Source organism: Scyliorhinus canicula, chromosome 12 (genome assembly GCF_902713615.1).
Source record: "Scyliorhinus canicula chromosome 12, sScyCan1.1, whole genome shotgun sequence".
NCBI classification, from domain to species: Eukaryota; Metazoa; Chordata; class Chondrichthyes; order Carcharhiniformes; family Scyliorhinidae; genus Scyliorhinus; species Scyliorhinus canicula.
Window position 1 is genome coordinate 62,271,609 of NC_052157.1, and position 17,065 is coordinate 62,288,673.

The 17,065-nt window shown below is 53.2% G+C and overlaps 1 protein-coding gene across 1 annotated transcript in view; it reads right to left on the reverse strand.

Annotated features, from left to right (window-relative positions):
- Positions 1 to 1,460: 1,460 nt before the first annotated feature.
- The window catches only part of LOC119974265 (pleckstrin homology-like domain family B member 3), a 36,615-nt gene continuing 21,010 nt past the window's right edge, over positions 1,461 to 17,065 (reverse strand). Inside the window, exons 8-11 of the mRNA XM_038813036.1 lie at positions 15,766 to 15,879; positions 8,322 to 8,541; positions 7,352 to 7,437; positions 1,461 to 2,440 (exon numbers count right to left, since the gene is read on the reverse strand). Coding sequence (XP_038668964.1) covers positions 2,306 to 2,440; positions 7,352 to 7,437; positions 8,322 to 8,541; positions 15,766 to 15,879 — 555 coding nt within the window. The 3' untranslated portion in view covers positions 1,461 to 2,305. The remainder of the gene's footprint in view (positions 2,441 to 7,351; positions 7,438 to 8,321; positions 8,542 to 15,765; positions 15,880 to 17,065) is intronic.

Sequence of the window (17,065 nt, forward strand, 5' to 3'; positions counted from 1 at the left end):
AGCCTACTTGTGACAAAAAAGATCAAAAAGATTATTATTATAATAAAAAGTTAATTTAGTTTCAATTTACAAACCTGGTGACTGTAGTTATTGGCAGCCAAAGACCTTGGGTATTTTAAAAATAGGAGTTAATTTCAACCGTATTGCAACTCCAGGTCAAGTGGGGCTGGAATTGCCCTGGCCCAAGGTGTCGTAACACAGTGAACGCAATCCCGCGTGGCCAGGTGGGGAGGCCTCCGAAGAAGCAGGAGCAACTGACAGTTTGGCAACCAGCGATGTGAAGGGGGGGGATTTTGTGGAGAGGGTAGGAGAGGCAGCGGGAGGATGGATAGAGCCACACACAGTTTCCAGGGATGGGGGACTGTACAGCCCAACAGCCAATCAGTGATCCTTGGTGGCCGAGGGGCTGCGGTCACAGGCCGTGGGCCCCAGCTGATTTCACCATCGCCCAAACCTCACCCCAAACAGCACTGAGGCAAATTGGAGAAGTCACTGTTACCGCGCTGGGCAAGTCCAACGAGGGGGAGCAATAGGTTGATCCTTGTGCCAACCTCTCCACAGCTCAAGGACATACCAAACCAACTTTTGGGATTTCCCTCGGCAAACAAGGCAGAATAGAGCGGGTCAGTAAAAATCATACTGCGTCTTTAAAATCTTAAATATATTAAAAATTAATATAACTCGCAAAATTTACATTAGAAATTTGAAGGATACATCAGCGCGTTGTTTCAATGGCCCTTCACCAAAACCTATAATTACTCTTGGATAGATACACTTGTTACCTGAGGTTATATTGGGCAGCACTTTCCCAGGACTTTGAGGGCTGAGATCATCAAGGTGGACTCCAATCTCACAGACTTCCTGGCACAATCTGATTCCAGGTCTTCACAAAGGCCATGAGGGCATCAGGTTCAAAGATGTCCGATTGCATAGAAAACCCAATGGACCAGGATGTAATCCGGGAAATAGTTCATTCACTTACCCAGCAAATGTGTTGTACCAAAGGAGAGTATTCACACACAGGGCAGGTACAGCACAAGGTTACATACAGAGTAAAGCTCTCTCTACACTGTCCCCATCAAACACTCCCAGGACAGGTACAGAATAGGGTTAGATTCAGAGTAAAGCTCTCTCTACACTGTCCCCATCAAACACTCCCAGGACAGGTACAGCACAGGGTTAGATACAGAGTAAAGCTCCCTCCACACTATCCCCTTCAAACACTCCCAGGATAGGTACAGCACGGGGTTAGATACAGAGTAAAGCTCCCTCCACACTATCCCCTTCAACCACTCCCAGGACAGGTACTGCACAGGGTCAGATACAGAGTAAAGCTCCCTCTACAAACACTCCCAGGACAGGTACAGTTTGTGATATCATTGTTACTACCACTGAACGGTCTGAATATTTCCAAGACAAAAATACCTTGTGTTAATTTCCACAGAATTCACTTAAGCAAATTGCAGCACCCACCACCAATCCTGTATATAACTGGACAAACCTAACTGTAACTTGTGCAATTGGGCAGTTTCTACATTCAGATTCCCTGTTCGGCAGACAGCGGGAATAAAGTCAGTCAGCATAAACATTGCTTTACAAAAGAAATTCACAATTAAACTCAAAATAACTATCCTCCATCAAAGCTCACAACATCTTCAAACAGTTTGCTGCAGGAACACAGAATTGCATTGTCTTCAGAGCAGTTTCTCAGCCTGGACATTTGTTGGATCAAGCTTCAAAGTCCACCCTCATGATTTCACATTGAGTTTCGTAGCTGCCATCTTGAATGTACCAGCATTGATCCAGGCAGTTGTGTAACATTGGCAGCCACCATCTTGAATGTACCAGCTCTTACATCATCACAAGTGGAGCTGGAGACACCATCTTGAATGTACCAGTTCTAATAGGCGAAAGCACCTTCAAAGCCACCATCTTGAATGTACCAGTTCTAATATGTGTAAAAGTACCTTTGAAGTCACCATCTTGAGTGTACCAGTTCTAATATGTGTAAAAGCATCTTCAAAGCCACCATCTTGAGTACCAGCAGACAAAACATCAACACTTTCAAGAATCAGAACACCTCAAGAACTTCTAGAAACATACAATATCTGGATTTAGAAACCATTTTTCAGGTCTGAATCGATCCCGAGTGATGGAGTTTTTTTTAAAAAGCATCTTTGGGGACAGGCTCCAATCTGAAGGTTTGCTGAGGCTGGTATCGAGTGGGCGCCATCGGGTGAGGTGGGTTTGAGGTGCACGTGACTGCGGAAACTTTGAGTCGTTACTCTGGGCAGTGGCAACTCCTTCAAAACTGGACGTTTGCCTCCACTGCTGTGAGGATAACTTCCATCCAGATTCGCAAAGAGACATCTGTCGGGGCGACCATATAATAAAGTCTGTCATAGGTCTTCAAGCAGAAGGTCAATGGTGGGTTCGGACTCTGTGCCGAGGAGACAGGAAAGAAAGAAATGAAACAGGGCAAATGTAAATTGGGGTTATTAATATACTTTGAAGGAACAAGACATTACTGCAATTGTATTCAGAATTGATATCCACTTTCCCTATTTGGCAAAGCGTAGAATAGCTACAGCACAGAGAGGGAATATTTGTCCCATTCACCTCTCCTAACCCCTCGCTTGGTGAAAAGGTTCCTCCTCATCTCATTGCCCCTCTTTTGCCAATTATCTTAAATCTGCGCCCCCGTTGATTCTCGACCAATGGATTCTCCCTCGAACCACTCTGACCAGACCACCCCACCCCACATCGAGGTTTTGAACACCTCGATCAAATCTCCCTCTCAACTTTTCGTCCCGGAGGAGGATGGTCCCAGATTCTCCGATCGATCCACATCAATTAACTTCCTCATCCCCAATTCTCGTGAATCTTTCTCTGCGCCCTCTCTCTGTCTGACATCTTCACATCCTTCCGACAGTGCGGTGGCATGAATGGTGAACAATACTCCAGCTGAAGCCTAACTTGTGTCTTGTAAGTTCAAAATAACTTCTCGATCTTGTACTCTGTGCAGCTATTAATAAAGCCCAGAATCTGCTTTATTAACTGCTCTCTCCACCTGTATTTCCACCTTCAATGATCAATGTACACATACACTCAGGTCCCTCTGCTCCTTCACCACCTTAAGAATTTTACCCCTTATTTATATTGTCTGTCCAAGATCCTCCAACCAAAATGCATCACCGTCTCTGCATTGAACTTCACCTGCCTACCCTACCAACTTGTTCATGTCCTTTTGACGTTCTACACTGTCCTCCTCACAGTTGAAAAAATATTTTTATTGGCATTTTCCAATTTTAACAGTATAACAGTTTAACATATAAAGCACATAATATTTACAAAGTATGATGTTTCTCATGTACACATTTACACAAATCCCTTCTGTCGGCCCTCGCCCTACTCCATCCTCACTCCCAGAACCTCGGATATCTCATCGAAGAAGGCTGTCCAGAACCCGACAGGTTTGGGACAAGCCCAGAACATGTGGGTGTGGTTGGCCGGGCCTCCCTGGCACCGTTCACATTTATCCTCCATCTCTGGGAAGAACTTGTTCTTTGGGTTCTGGTTGGGTGGGCTCTGTGCCCCACTTTAAACTGCCTGAGGCTCAGCTTTGTGCAGGAGGAGGTGGAGTTGACCCTACTCAGTGCTTCACTCCAGAGTCCTCAACCCACCTCCGTCCCAGGGTCGTCCTCCCCATTTCTGCCTAGCTCCGTCCAATGGTGTTCTTGCCCTTTCAAGCAGTCGGCTGTAGATGTCTCCACAGTTCCCCTTCTCCCTAATGCCCACGTCCAGTAGTTCCTCCAGCAAAGTGTCTCTCGAGGCTCTAGGATACCTTGTTGTCTCCATACAGAGAAAGTTTTTGGTTTATAGGTGTCGGAGCTCCTGTCCTTCTGGTAGCTCCAGTTCTTCTGTTCATTCGTCTCAGGTTGCGATTCTGTTCTCCATGTAAAGGTCCCTGACCGCTAGCGTCCCCCGTCCTGTCTCTGCTTCTTAAACTTAAAGGTGGCGTCCAGCATGGCTGGCGGGAATTTGTGGTTACCACAGATGGAAGCCATGGAGGACATCTTGGTTTACCAAAATGTTGTCTCATTTGGTTCCATGTCCTCAATGTGGCTACCACTACTGGGCTGAACGTGTATTTTCCCGGGGGGGATGGAAGCATGGTGAGGGCTTGGAAGGTAGTTTCCATTCCAGGAGCACTCCTCCAGCCTCACCCATTCCGTGTTCGGTTCTCGTATCCATTCCCTCACCCTCTCAGTTGTGGCTGCCCAGTGGTAGTATTGCAGGTTCAGACAGTGGAATTTCCTATTTTGATGGTGTACAGCCCCCAGTAAAAGGCCTCAAATGCTTGGTTGACCTTTTTTGGTTTGGCTACCAGTCCGCCTCTGCTATCTTTCACCACCTGCATTATGTCCATCGAGGCTGCCTTTCTCAGCTGGTGAGCCAACAAGGTGCTAACCTTCACTCGTGTTCATAGAAGGTCCCCCGTGTGAAGCGGAGTTGGTGCACTGCTTTTCTGGTGGATAGAAGGCTTAAGTCTATATGTACCCTTCCCTCTCTGCCGGAAGCTCTACGGTTGGGGCCTCGGAGTATTTTCTGTCGACCTCCAGGATGAAGTTGATCAGTTGTTGCCTAGCCGCCCTCTCTTCCCTGTCTCTACGAGCCTTGTCGGCTATAATCTCTCCCCTAATCACCACCTTCAGTGCCTCCCAGAACGTGGGAGGTGAGACTTCCCCGTTCTGGTTGCTAGTGATGTACTCGCCTATGGCCTATGATGTTTTCTGGCAGAAGACTTTGTCGGCCAAGAGGTCCGTGTCCAACCTCCATGCGGGGCATTGTCACAGACTGTCTCCAACCTCACATCCATGTAATGTGGAGCGTGATCAGAGATGAATAGCGTGGAGTATTCAACTCTGATTATTTCACCGATTTCCCCACTGCAAAGATGTCAATACAGGTGCACACTTTATGCACCTGAGAAAAAAATGAAACTTCCTTCTCACCAGGGTGTAGGAACCGCCATAGGTCTACTGCCCCCATCTGCTCAATGAAAGATCCCAGTTCCCTAGCCATGCCTATCATTTTCCCTGCTTTGGGGCTGGATTGATCAGTCAGTGAGTCCTGTAGGCAGTTGACGTCATGAAAATGAAAATCACTTATTGTCACGAGTAGGCTTCAATGAAGTTACTGTGAAAAGCCCCTAGTTGCCACATTCCGGCGCCTGTCCGGGGAGGCTGGTACGGGAATCGAACCATGCTGCTGGCCTGCTTGGTCTGCTTTAAAAGCCAGCGATTTAGCCCAGTGAGCTAAATCAGCCCCTCACCCATCACCCATGATCAGTCAGTTTGTGTCAATGTTGCGGATTTCCGCCATGGTCTTCTTTATGAAATCCGAGTCATCCCAGTTGGGAGCGTACACATTTACCAGAACTACCGTTGCCCGGTCCAAGACACCGCTGACCATGGCATATCGTCCCCTTGGTCCCTAACCGTCTTTGTGGCCACAAACACCGTCCTCTGCTAATCAGTATTGCTACCCCTTAGCCCTCGTCCCATAGCAGGAAGGGTAGGTCTGTCCCACCCAACCCTTCATACCCACAGTCGGTCCTTCTCCCCCAGGTGTGTCTCTTGCAGGAAGACTATGTCAGCTTTCAAATTTCGAAAGTGGGCGAAGACTCTAAATCTTTTCACTGGGCCGTTATGTCCCCTGACATTCCAGGTGACTATCCTGGTGGGGGGTTTTCGTCCCCCCCCCCCTTCCTGCGGGATCCACCATACTTACCTGAAAGACGTGCCCCTGCCCTCCGGGGTTTCCCTTTGTTAGGGGGCCATCCAAAATGGCTGCGGTCACCGTTCCCACCATGAGGTTCGGCCCCTGCACTCCAGGGTTTCCCATTGTTCGGGGCACCCACATGGCCGCCAGCCCTATATACGCCACGTGGGTGCACCCCTGCACTCTGGAGTTTCCCTTTGTTTAGGAACCCTCCAACATGGCTGTTTGCGATGCCATCTTGTTGCTTCAACCTGCAACTTACCTGCTGAAGCCAATCTGTTAACCAACCCTTTCTTCACTTTGTGTTCCTTCCCCTGCCCCCTACTATCCACCCCGTGTCACCGCCTCCCCATCTCCCCCTTTACATTTCCCCCCCCCCCCACCACCACCGCCACCAGACCCTCGCTCCCTGCCGAGATGTGCACCACGGCCCCCTCTGCTATGTCACTTCCTGTGCGAGCTATCCCTGCTGGTGTGGTGGCTCCCCCTCCCGGGCCTGATCTTACCACTATCCCATGCCCGCTCCCTCTGCCTATGCACCACGTTCACCTGCGTTCTGCTGCCCTCGACCATCCCCCTAACCCAGTCTTTCTGGTCAAAGTGAGGCATCACAGTCCCGAGTAAACATATCACGTGTCCATCAGATTTCTTTCTCTCTCTCTTTTCTGCTCTGCTTCGCCTTGATCGCTGCCTCGCCTGCCCCTTGTCCAGGCCGTTTGACCGAACAAATTCGTCCGCCTCTATCGTGGTGTTGAAGTAATGTTCCTTATTCTGGAGCATGTTCCAGAGGCCGGCTGGGAGCAACATTCCAAATTTTACCCCGTTCCTGTACAGGGCCAATTTGGCCTGGATAAATTCAGCTCTGTGTTTTGCCCAATCTGCCCCAATGTCCTGATAGACCCGGATTCTGTGTCCTTCCCACTTACTCGCCTTGGTCTGTCCCGCCCACCTCAGGATCCTCTCACGTTCCGGGTATCGATAACTTCGGTTGTTCCCCCGCCTTGGGCTTCGGTCGGAGTGACCGGTTCGCTCTGTCGATCTCCGGGGTGTTGGGAAGCTCGGGTCGTCGGTCTCCCTCTCACTGGGGTGGTCGGGGGCCCCCTCGCCTCGTGGGTCCGCCGGCTCACCTGCTTGTTACTCATGCCCTTTTCCACCGCTCCTGCCTTCCCTTCGCCCTCTCGAGCTCCCGTTCACTGGCATGCGGGCTCTATTCTTCCCTTTCTCGCTTAAGGGTGTGATGCTGTCGAATTTTCGCCGATAAGTGCCTATTTGGTTATATTCTGGAGGAGAGCCACCTGATGCGAGTCTGCTCAGTACACCACCGTCACAGGACGTCCATGCCGGAGGTCCAGGCTAACTGCACGACAACCCACCCTCCAGTCCATAAAAGAATCTTTCACCACGACTCATGTTTCCGATTATGCTGACAGCCTCCGTGTTTCGACTTTCCTGTTTATTCCACAAGTTCTAACTTTGCTGACATGTGTGTTTGATGTCACTGTGCCAGTTAATTGTTGACAATACAGTGAAATGTTTAGGCGAGAGAGCAAAGAATTAAAAAACCTACCTTCGGGGCCCTCCGTATATGGTCAAAATAAACCTCCTCAATGGCCTGGAAGTAAATTACGCCTTTTAGCTTGTTCTCCGCTTTGTCTGCAGAGGGAGAATATCACAGAGTCAGCATTACCCAGAATAATACCCTCCCCCCAGTACTGAGGCAGTGTTGCACTGTCGGGGGGGGGGGTCAATACTGAGGGAGTGCTACACTGTTGGAGGATCAATACTGAGTGCAGCACTGTCAGAGGGTCAGTACTGAGGGAGTGCTGCACTGTCAGAGGGTCAGTACTGAGGGAGTGCTGCACTGTCAGAGGGTCAGTACTGAGGGAGTGCTGCACTGTCAGAGGGTCAGTACTGAGGGAGTGCTGCACTGTCAGAGGGTCAGTACTGAGGGAGTGCTGCACTGTCAGAGGGTCAGTACTGAGGAAGCGCTGCACTGTCAGAGGGTCAGTACTGAGGGAGTGCTGCACTGTCAGAGGGTCAGTACTGAGGGAGTGCTGCACTGTCAGAGGGTCAGTACTGAGGGAGTGCTGCACTGTCAGAGGGTCAGTACTGAGGGAGCGCTGCACTGTCAGAGGGTCAGTACTGAGGGAGTGCTGCACTGTCAGAGGGTCAGTACTGAGGGAGTGCTGCACTGTCAGTGGGTCAGTACTGAGGGAGAGCTGCACTGTCAGAGGGTCAGTACTGAGGGAGCGCTGCACTGTCAGAGGGTCAGTACTGAGGGAGCGCTGCACTGTCAGAGGGTCAGTACTGAGGGAGTGCTGCATTGTCAGAGGGTCAGTACTGAGGGAGCGCTGCACTGGCTGAGGAGTCTGACCTAGAGGTGAGTTGAGAACCAAGGCAAAATGGGAATAGATTCTGAAACAGATTGGCGCTCGCACACGATTGACAGCAGCCCGGGTATCACCCGGGTATCGTCGCGACAGCTGGGTGCCGGGTGAGGTTTGGATCGGGTAAGCAAAGAGTCACGGGGTCCATACCTGCGAAATACGCCAACCGCCTCTTCACGCTGTCAAAAACGAACCATCTTTTCTTCCAAGTCTTAATACGCCCACCCATCTTAGTAAGGAACCCTCGACATGTCCTGTCCGTCAATGTCAAATGGTGGCACGACTCCACCCCATGCCCAGAACATTCCACGTGGGAGCGTAGGTCAAAGGTTGCCTGATTGATTGGTGTCCGTCGGGTGCTGAGGGATATCTGTTCCAGAGAAAGAGACATGAGAAACAAAGGGCGGGATTCTCCCGTCCCGAAGCCAGCTGCCAAATTCTCCGGCGGGTTTTGGCTGGGGCTGGAATCGTGCCGCGCCGGTCGGTGACCGCTGGCAGTGCCCACCCCCCTCAGCGATTCTCCGCTCCGCGATGGGCTGAGCGGCCGCCCCTTTTCGGCCAGACCCGCCGGCGTAAATCAAACCAGGTCCGTACCGGCGGGACCTGGCTGTGCAGGCGGCCTGCGGAGTCCTCGGGGGGGGGGGGGGGGGGGGGGGGGGGGGGGGGGGGGGGGGATCTGGCCCTGGGTTGTGCCTCCACGATGGTGGATCCGCGGGTAGGCCTGCGGGTGGGCCTGTGCCGTGGGGGCACTCTGTCCCGCCGCGCCGGCTGCTGTCAACCTCCGCCATGGACGGCGCGGAGATGAAACCCCCCCCTGAGCATCAGCTGGGATGACACCTGCACACGCTGGCGCTCCTGCGCATGCGCCAACTTGCTCTGGCCGGCGGAGGCCCTTCGGAGCCGGTTTGCACGGCGCCAAGCCCTTCCGCGCCAGCTGGCACGGCTCCTACCCCGCCGGCACCGGCCTAGCCCCTGAGGTGTGGAAGATTCCGCACCTTCCGGGCGGCCCGACGCCAGAGTGGTTCATGCCATTCCTCGGCGCCGTTACTGCCCGCCCCGCCGGGTAGGGGAAAATCTCGCCCAAAATGTCCACCAAGCAATCGGTCAACATCAGCCACGGTGAAATGGCCCTGAGAAAACATCACGAGGAACAGGAGCAGGATGAGACCTCTCAGTCCCTCCAGGCCTGCTTTCCCATTCATTAAGATCATATCCGCTCAGATTTTGATCTTTCCACATTCCTGTCACCTTGTAACCCTGGATTCCCTTGTCGATCAAAACTCTAACTCGGCCGTGAACATATGCAATGAGCCACAGCCTCGTCTATTCTCTGGGGGGCGGGTGATTGAATTCCACAGACTAACCACCCTCCAGGAGAAGAAATTCCTCCTCATCTCCTTCTTCAATGGGAAACCCTCTTATTCTCAAACTGTGTCCCCCTAGTTCTAGTTACCAACCCTGCCCGACCATGACACAACTTCTCAAAGGGAGCCAAAGAGAAAGGGTGCGAGCGGGAGTGAAAAAGCGTGAGAGGGAGTGAAAGAGTGTGAGGGGGAGTGAAAGAGCGCGTGTGAGAGGGAGTGAAAGAGCGCACGAGGGGGAGTGAAAAAGTGCGAGAGGGAGTGAAAGAGTGTGAGGGGGAGTGAAAGAGCGCGTGTGAGGGGGAGTGAAAGAGTGTGAGAGGGAGTGAAAGAGTGTGAGAGGGAGTGAAAGAACGCACGCAAGGGGAAGTGAAAGAGTGTGAGGGGGAGTGAAAGAGCACGCGCGAAGGGGAGAGAAAGAGCACGTGCAAGGGGGAGCGAATGAGCGCGCGCAAGGGGGAGAGAATGAGTGCGCGTGAGGGGGAGTGAGAGGGAGTGATAGAGCGCGTGCGAGGGGGAGCGAATGAGCGCGCGCGAGGGGAAGAGAATGAGTATGCGCGAGGGGGAGAGAATGAGCACTTGAGGAGGAGACAGAAAGCACGCGTGAGTGAGACGGAGGGCAACACGGTAGCACAGTGGGTAACACTATTGTTTCACAGGTCCAGGGTCCCAGGTTCAATTCCCTGCCTAGGTTATTGTCTGTGCGGAGTCTGCACGTTCTCCCCGTGTCTGCGTGGGGTTCCGCCGGGTGCTCCTGCTTCCCCCCACAAGTTCCGAAAGACGTGATGTTTGGTAATTAGGGCATTCTGAACTCTCCCTCTGTGTACCCGAACAGGCACCGGAATGTGGGGACTAGGGACTTTTCACAGTGACTTCATTGCAGTGTTAATGTAAGCCAACTTGTGAGACTGACAAAGATTATTAGAGAGCGCGCGACAGAGACGGAGATCGCGAGAGGGCGACAGAGAGAGTGCGTGAGAAGGCCACGAGAGGGAGAGTGAGAGAAGGAGAGAGCGAAAGGGAGGGAGAGGGAGCATGAGATGGAGAGAGGAGAGAGAAGGAGAGTGAGAGAGAAGAAGAGAAACAAAGAAGGCGAGATAGCGAGGAGAGAGAGTGCGAGAAGAAAAGAGAGTGCAAAGGAGTGAAAGTGTGGTAGGGGGACTTCTGGTTGGCCATGGAGCGAGTGATCGCTCACAGGGCAGCTCTAGCTCTAAGGAGCAGATCTGAGCTCTTTTTCCCGAAAAAGGGGGAATTTTGACAGGAAAGAGTAGTTGAAGGTGTTGAGGAGAGGTTGCCCCCGGGAGTGGCATGTCTGCTGGTTATCGGAGCCGGCAGAAGGTTAATGACCTGGCCAAGGAGATGGAGGAGACCTGTGGCGCAGTGACAGTTGGGAAGATGGCGGAGGGAGAAGGGTTGTCACATGTTGGAAAAGCCCAGATTGAGCAGCTGATGACATTGCAGTTCCGCCAACAAAGAAAGGAGATACAGAAAGACCATCGGCGAGTGGTTGCACCCCTGAAAGGCTCGATGGAGAGGGTGGAGACATGTTTGGAGGCACTGGGGTCGCAGATCCAGGAGGTGGAGAAGGTGATGTCGGATCACAATCGGGTGCTGGCACTGGAGGTGGAGGTGGAGCTCCTGGGGGACCTTGCGAGTCATTAAGAGCAAAGGTAGAGGAGCAGGAGAACAGATCCAGAAGGCAAAGTCCGCATATCATCGACCTACCTGAAGGTGTGGAAGACACGTGTGCCACGACATACATCTCGAGGATGCTGGCGGGGCTGGTGGTGGAGGAGGTGCTGAACAAGGCCCCAGAGGTGGACAGAGCACACAGGTCCCTAAGGCAGAAGCCAATAGCGGGGCAGCCGCTGTGGGTGGTGATTGTGAGGCTCCACAAGTTTGTGGAGAAGGAAGAGATCCTGTGATGGGCCAGGGAGAAGCTGAACTGCAAATGGGAGGGGACCCTCCCCTGCTGCTTGTGGTGGTGTTTATTTTTGGAGGAGGTGACCTGTAGTTTTGGATGTGTCTTTGTTTCGGTGGGGGAGGGGGTGGTCCACAGGGAGCCACTTACACAGATCAAGGAGGAAGTGGTGGGGGAGGTGTGGAGGGGTAGATAGGAGGAGCTTTCGGGCAGGAGCTGCTGCCATGCTGACAGATAATGTTGGTGAATGGAAGGGAGGTGGGAGAGATGGCCGCGAGGGATGGCCGAGGAGCTTGACGGAGGCGGGGAAGAGGGAAGGGAGGGGGGAGGGAGCTGTAATGTGGCAGGGTTGGAGGAGAAGCGTGGTCATGGGCAGAGAAGAGGGCCATCTTGATGGACCCGGTTCAGGGTGAAATTAAAGGGGACAGAATCGGTAGAAGAGAATGGCGGACAGTAGAGGGGAGTCGAGACGCAAGCCTCAGGTAAGGTTCATACATTGGAACGCACGGGGGGGCTAAACGGGTCGGTTAAGAGATCTTGGGTCTTTGCGCACCCAAGGAGTTTGAAGGCGGGGGGGGTGGTCTTTCTGCAGGAGACACCGGGTGAGGGATCAGGTTCGGTTGAGAAAAGGATGGTGGGTCAGATATTTCACTGAGGGTTTGAATCGAAGTCACAGGGACTGGCCATTTTACGGAGCAAAAAGGCGGGGTTTGTACCTGCTAAGGAACTGCGGGACCTGGGTGGGAGATACGTGACAGTGAGCGGGGTGTTGGACGGGACGCTGGTGAATGTATACAACCTGAATTGGGATGATGAGGGGTTCGTGAGGGGGCTACTGGGAGCAATTCCGGACTTGGCCACACGTCAGTTGATTATGGGAGCAGTCTTTAATTGTGTGCTTGAGCCGAGGATGGACAGGTCGAGCCCCAGGTCAATGGGAAGGCTGTAAATGACGAAGGACGTGGGAAGGTTAATGGAAAGGTTGGGGATGGTGGACCTATGGAAATTGAAGAACCCGGTGGCAGAGTACGCAGGATAGTAATCTCGGACCACGCGCCGCACTGGCTGGATGTTCGGCTTATCTCGGGACGGGAGCAGAGTCCGGGATGGAGGTTGGATTCGGGGCTGTTGGTGGGCAGGTGGTTTTGCGATAAGGTGCGGTCGGTGATTAAGGATTATGTGGAGTTGAACCAAATTGGGGAGGCATCAGCGGCCACATTCTAGGAAGCATTGAAGGCGGTGGTTTAGGGAGAAGATTATTTTGTTCAAGGCGCACGGAGAAAGGAAAAGGAGAGAGGAGTAGGATAGGTTATTGGGCAAGATAGTCAAGGTGGACAGAGAATATTCGAGGGAGCCCACCGAGGGATTGGCAAAGAGAAAGAGGTTACAGGGGTCTTTGACAGACTGACAATGGGTGACAACGGGAAGGGCGGTTGGCAGCTACAGAAGGTGAGTGGGATGCAGTATATATATGGAGAGAAGGCGAGCCGCATGCCAGCCCATCAGCTACGGAGGCAGGCCGCGTCTAGAGAAATCCTGAAGGTATGGACAGGGAAGGGGGGAGGTAGTGTCAGAACCGGGGAGGATGAATGAGGCGTTCAGGGAATACTATAAGAAATTGTAAAGAGCAGATCAGAGGGTGACGATGGGAATACAGGCGGTTCTTGGAAAGGCTAGAATTTCAGTGGCCGGATGAGGAGAGGAGGCAGGCAGGTGCTTGAGGAGCCTTTGGGGCCAGGGAGGTAATGGAAAGTATAAGAGGGATGAAGTCAGGAAGGCCCCGGGCCGGACGGTGGAACTGGCACCACACCGGCTGGGGGCATTTAGCAAAGCGCTGGAGAAGGGGGCGCTGCCAGAGACAATGACACAGGCGACGATTACATTAATACCAAGGAAAGGGAAGGACCCATTAGAATGTGGGTCATACAGGCCCATATCATTGTTAAACACGAACGTGAAAGTGCTGGCTAAGTTAGTGGCGGGGAGGATGGAAGGATGCGTTCCGGGTGTGGTTGCAGAGGATCAAATGGGCTTTGTGAAGGGCAGGCGTCTCTCGAATAATATTATTGAATGTGGTCTTGACCCCATCAAGGGGACGGGTACTGGAGGTGGCGGTGTCCGTGGACTCGGAGAAGGCCTTTGATCGGGTGCAGTGGTGGTACCTGTTCGAGGTCCTGGGAAGCTTTGAGACAAAGTTTGCGGCATGGGTGCTCTGTTGTACATGGCCCCGGTGGAGAGTGTACAGACCAATGAGATGAGCCCACGGCGTTTCGGGCTGCATAGGGGAACGAGGCAGGGGTGTCCGTTGCTGCTGCTGCAGTTTGCACAATGATAGAGCACTTGGCGATGGCCTCAATGGGTTCAGCAGTGTGGCAGAGGATTCGGAGGGGGAACACTGGGTGTGGCTGTGCGCGGATGACCTGCTGTGTCAGACCCGCTGGAGAGTATGGGGAGGATTATGAGCCTATTAGAGAGGTTTGGAGCTTTCTCGGGTTATAAGTTGAACGTGGGGAAAAGTGAAGTGTTCCCGATGAATGAATTGGTCGGAGAACTAATTTAGGGAGAGGGGTTGCCATTTAGAATAGCCAGGGATAGGTGTAGGTATCTGGAGATCCAGGTGACGGGAGAGTGGAAGACATTGCACAAGTGGAACTTAACAAAGTTGATGGAGGAGATAAAGGAGGACTTTAGGAGGTGGGATACACTGCACCTGATGCTGGCGGGGAGGGTCCGAGTGGTGAAAATGAATGTCCTGGCAAGGTTCCTATTTATGTTCCAGCTGCTTCCGATTTATATTTCGAAGGACTTTTTCCAGAAGTTGGATACAGTCATTTCAGAGTTTATATGGGCAGGGAAGGTGCCACGGGTGAAGAGGGCCCTGCGACGGAGCCAGAAAGGGGAGTTTGGCGTTGCTGAACTTGCTGCACTACTCTTGGGCAGAGAGGCGGTGGTGGGAAGGAGAGGGGTTAGAATGGGTTAGGATGGAGAAAGAGTCCTGTAGTAAGTCCATCCTGAGCGCCATAGTGACGGCAGCGCTACCACTGGCACAGAGGAGGTACATGGCGAGCCCGGTGGTGGGGCCCACGGTTAGGGTGTGGAAGCAGCTGAGGAGGCACTTTCGGATTGAGGGGATGTCGGTGTTAGCGCCGCTGTGTGAAAACCTGTCTCTGTCACCCCCTCCAGTGCCTACAGCACTCCCTATCTCTGTCACCCCCTCCAGTGCCTACAGCACTCCCTATCTCTGTCACACCCTCCAGTGCCTACAGCCCTCCCTATCTCTGTCACCCCCTCCAGTGCCTACAGCCCTCCCTATCTCTGTCACCCCCTCCAGTGCCTACAACATTCCCATCTCTGTCACCCCCTCCAGTGCCTACAACATTCCCATCTCTGTCACGTCCTTCAGTGACTACAACACTCCCAGGGCGCGATTTTCCGCCCCCCACGACGGGTCGGAGAATAGCGGGAGGGCCTTCCCGACATTTTTCCCGGGTTTAAGCTGGGGAAGATGGATGGTGTCGTGGGGCGGCCGTGGGGGAGGGAGAATAGCGGGAGGTCGGGAAAAATGTCGGGAAGGCCCTCCCGCTATTCTCCGACCCGTCGTGGGGGGCAGAGATAGGGAGTGTTGTGGGCACTGGAGGGGGTGACAGAGATGGGAGTGTTGTAGGCACTGGAGGGGGTGACAGAGATAGGGAGGGCTGTATGCACTGGAGGGGGTGACAGAGATAGGGAGTGTTGTCGGCACTGGAGGGGGTGACAGAGATAGGGAGGGTTGTAGGCACTGGAGGGGGTGACAGAGATAGGGAGTGTTGTAGGCACTGGAGGGGGTGACAGAGATAGGGAGGGCTGTAGGCACTGGAGGGGGTGACAGAGATAGGGAGTGTTGTCGGCACTGGAGGGGGTGACAGAGATAGGGAGGGCTGTAGGCACTGGAGGGGGTGACAGAGATAGGGAGGGCTGTGGGCACTGGAGGGGGTGACAGAGATAGGGAGTGTTGTAGGCACTGGAGGGGGTGAAGAGATAGGGAGTGTTGTAGGCACTGGAGGGGGTGGCAGAGATAGGGAGTGTTGTAGGCACTGGAGGGGGTTACATAGATAGGGAGGGCTTTAGAGACTGCATTAGGGGCTGGTGGAGGTTCCGGAGGTGGTTTTGTGGGGGTGGAGGGCGTGGAGGAATATTGTGAAGGGATATTTGAATAAAACATACTTTTCCTGGGATTGCGAGAAATGAATGTGGGGACTGTGGAATGGTTGAAGTTAGCAGGAATATCCATGGAGGTACAAGGCTACTACAGATAGCCAAAAGTGAAATGTACCTCTGCCTGTACTGGGCTTGCTGCTGATGGCCACTGCACATTGGCTGCTTCTGACTCCCCATTCAACAGCTTGCCCCCTTGTTGGTGCTTCCCTGGAGATTTCCTCCGAGCTTCCTACAGGAAGACAGGACACAAATGAAAAGCAGCTCCATCTGTACAATGTCATTTCAGTGTCCGCAATACAGAAACTCTCATTCATCCATCGTTTCCCGTAGCATTGACTATTCCACACTCTTAACACAGCGCCAACATTCTACCCCCAAAGTGCAACTCACCCAATGTTCTGCTGCCCCATGGATTACCTCACACCGAGGGCAGATTCCGGATTCCCTCCTGTGCTCACTGACCTACACCAGCTCCCAGTGCGACAATGTCTGGATTTTAAAATTCAAATCCTGATTTTCAAATCCCTACCTGGATCCCCCCCCCCCCCCCCCCCCTCCCTATCGCTGTAATCTCCTCCAGTCCCTATTCCCTCCCTATGTCTGTGAGTTCCTCCATCCCCACAACCCTCCCCAATTCTGAAACTCCTCCATCCTCTACAACCCTCCCTATCTCTGTAACGTCCTCCATCCCCTACAACCCTCCCCATCTCTGTCACGTCCTCCAGCCCCTACATCCCTCCCTATCTCTGTAACGTCCTCCAGCCCCTACAACCCTCCCTATCTCTGTAACCTCCTCCAGCCCCTACAACCCTCCCTATCTCTGTAACCTCCTCCAGCCCCTATAACGCTCCCTATCTCTGTAACCTCCTCCAGCCCCTACAGCCCTCCCAATCTCTGTCACCCCCTCCAGTGCCTACAACATTCCCATCTCTGTCACGTCCTTCAGTGACGACAAGGCCCTCCCGCTATTCTCCGACCCGTCGTGGGGGGCGGAAAATCGCGCCCTGGGAGTGTTGTAGTCACTGAAGGACGTGACAGAGATAGGGAGTGTTGTAGGCACTGGAGGGGGTGACAGAGATAGGGAGTGTTGTAGGCACTGGAGGGGGTGACAGAGATAGGGAGGGTTGTAGGCACTGGAGGGGGTGACAGAGATAGGGAAGGTTGTAGGAACTGGAGGGGGTGACAGAGATAGGGAAGGTTGTAGGAACTGGAGGGGGTGACAGAGATAGGGAGGGTTGTAGGCACTGGAGGGTGTGACAGGGATAGGGAGGGCTGTAGGCACTGGAGTACGTGACAGAGATAGGGAGTGCTGTCGGCACTGGAGGGTGTGACAGAGATAGGGAGGGCTGTCGGCACTGGAGGGTGTGACAGAGATAGGGAGTGCTGTAGGCACTGGAGGGGGTGACAGAGATGGG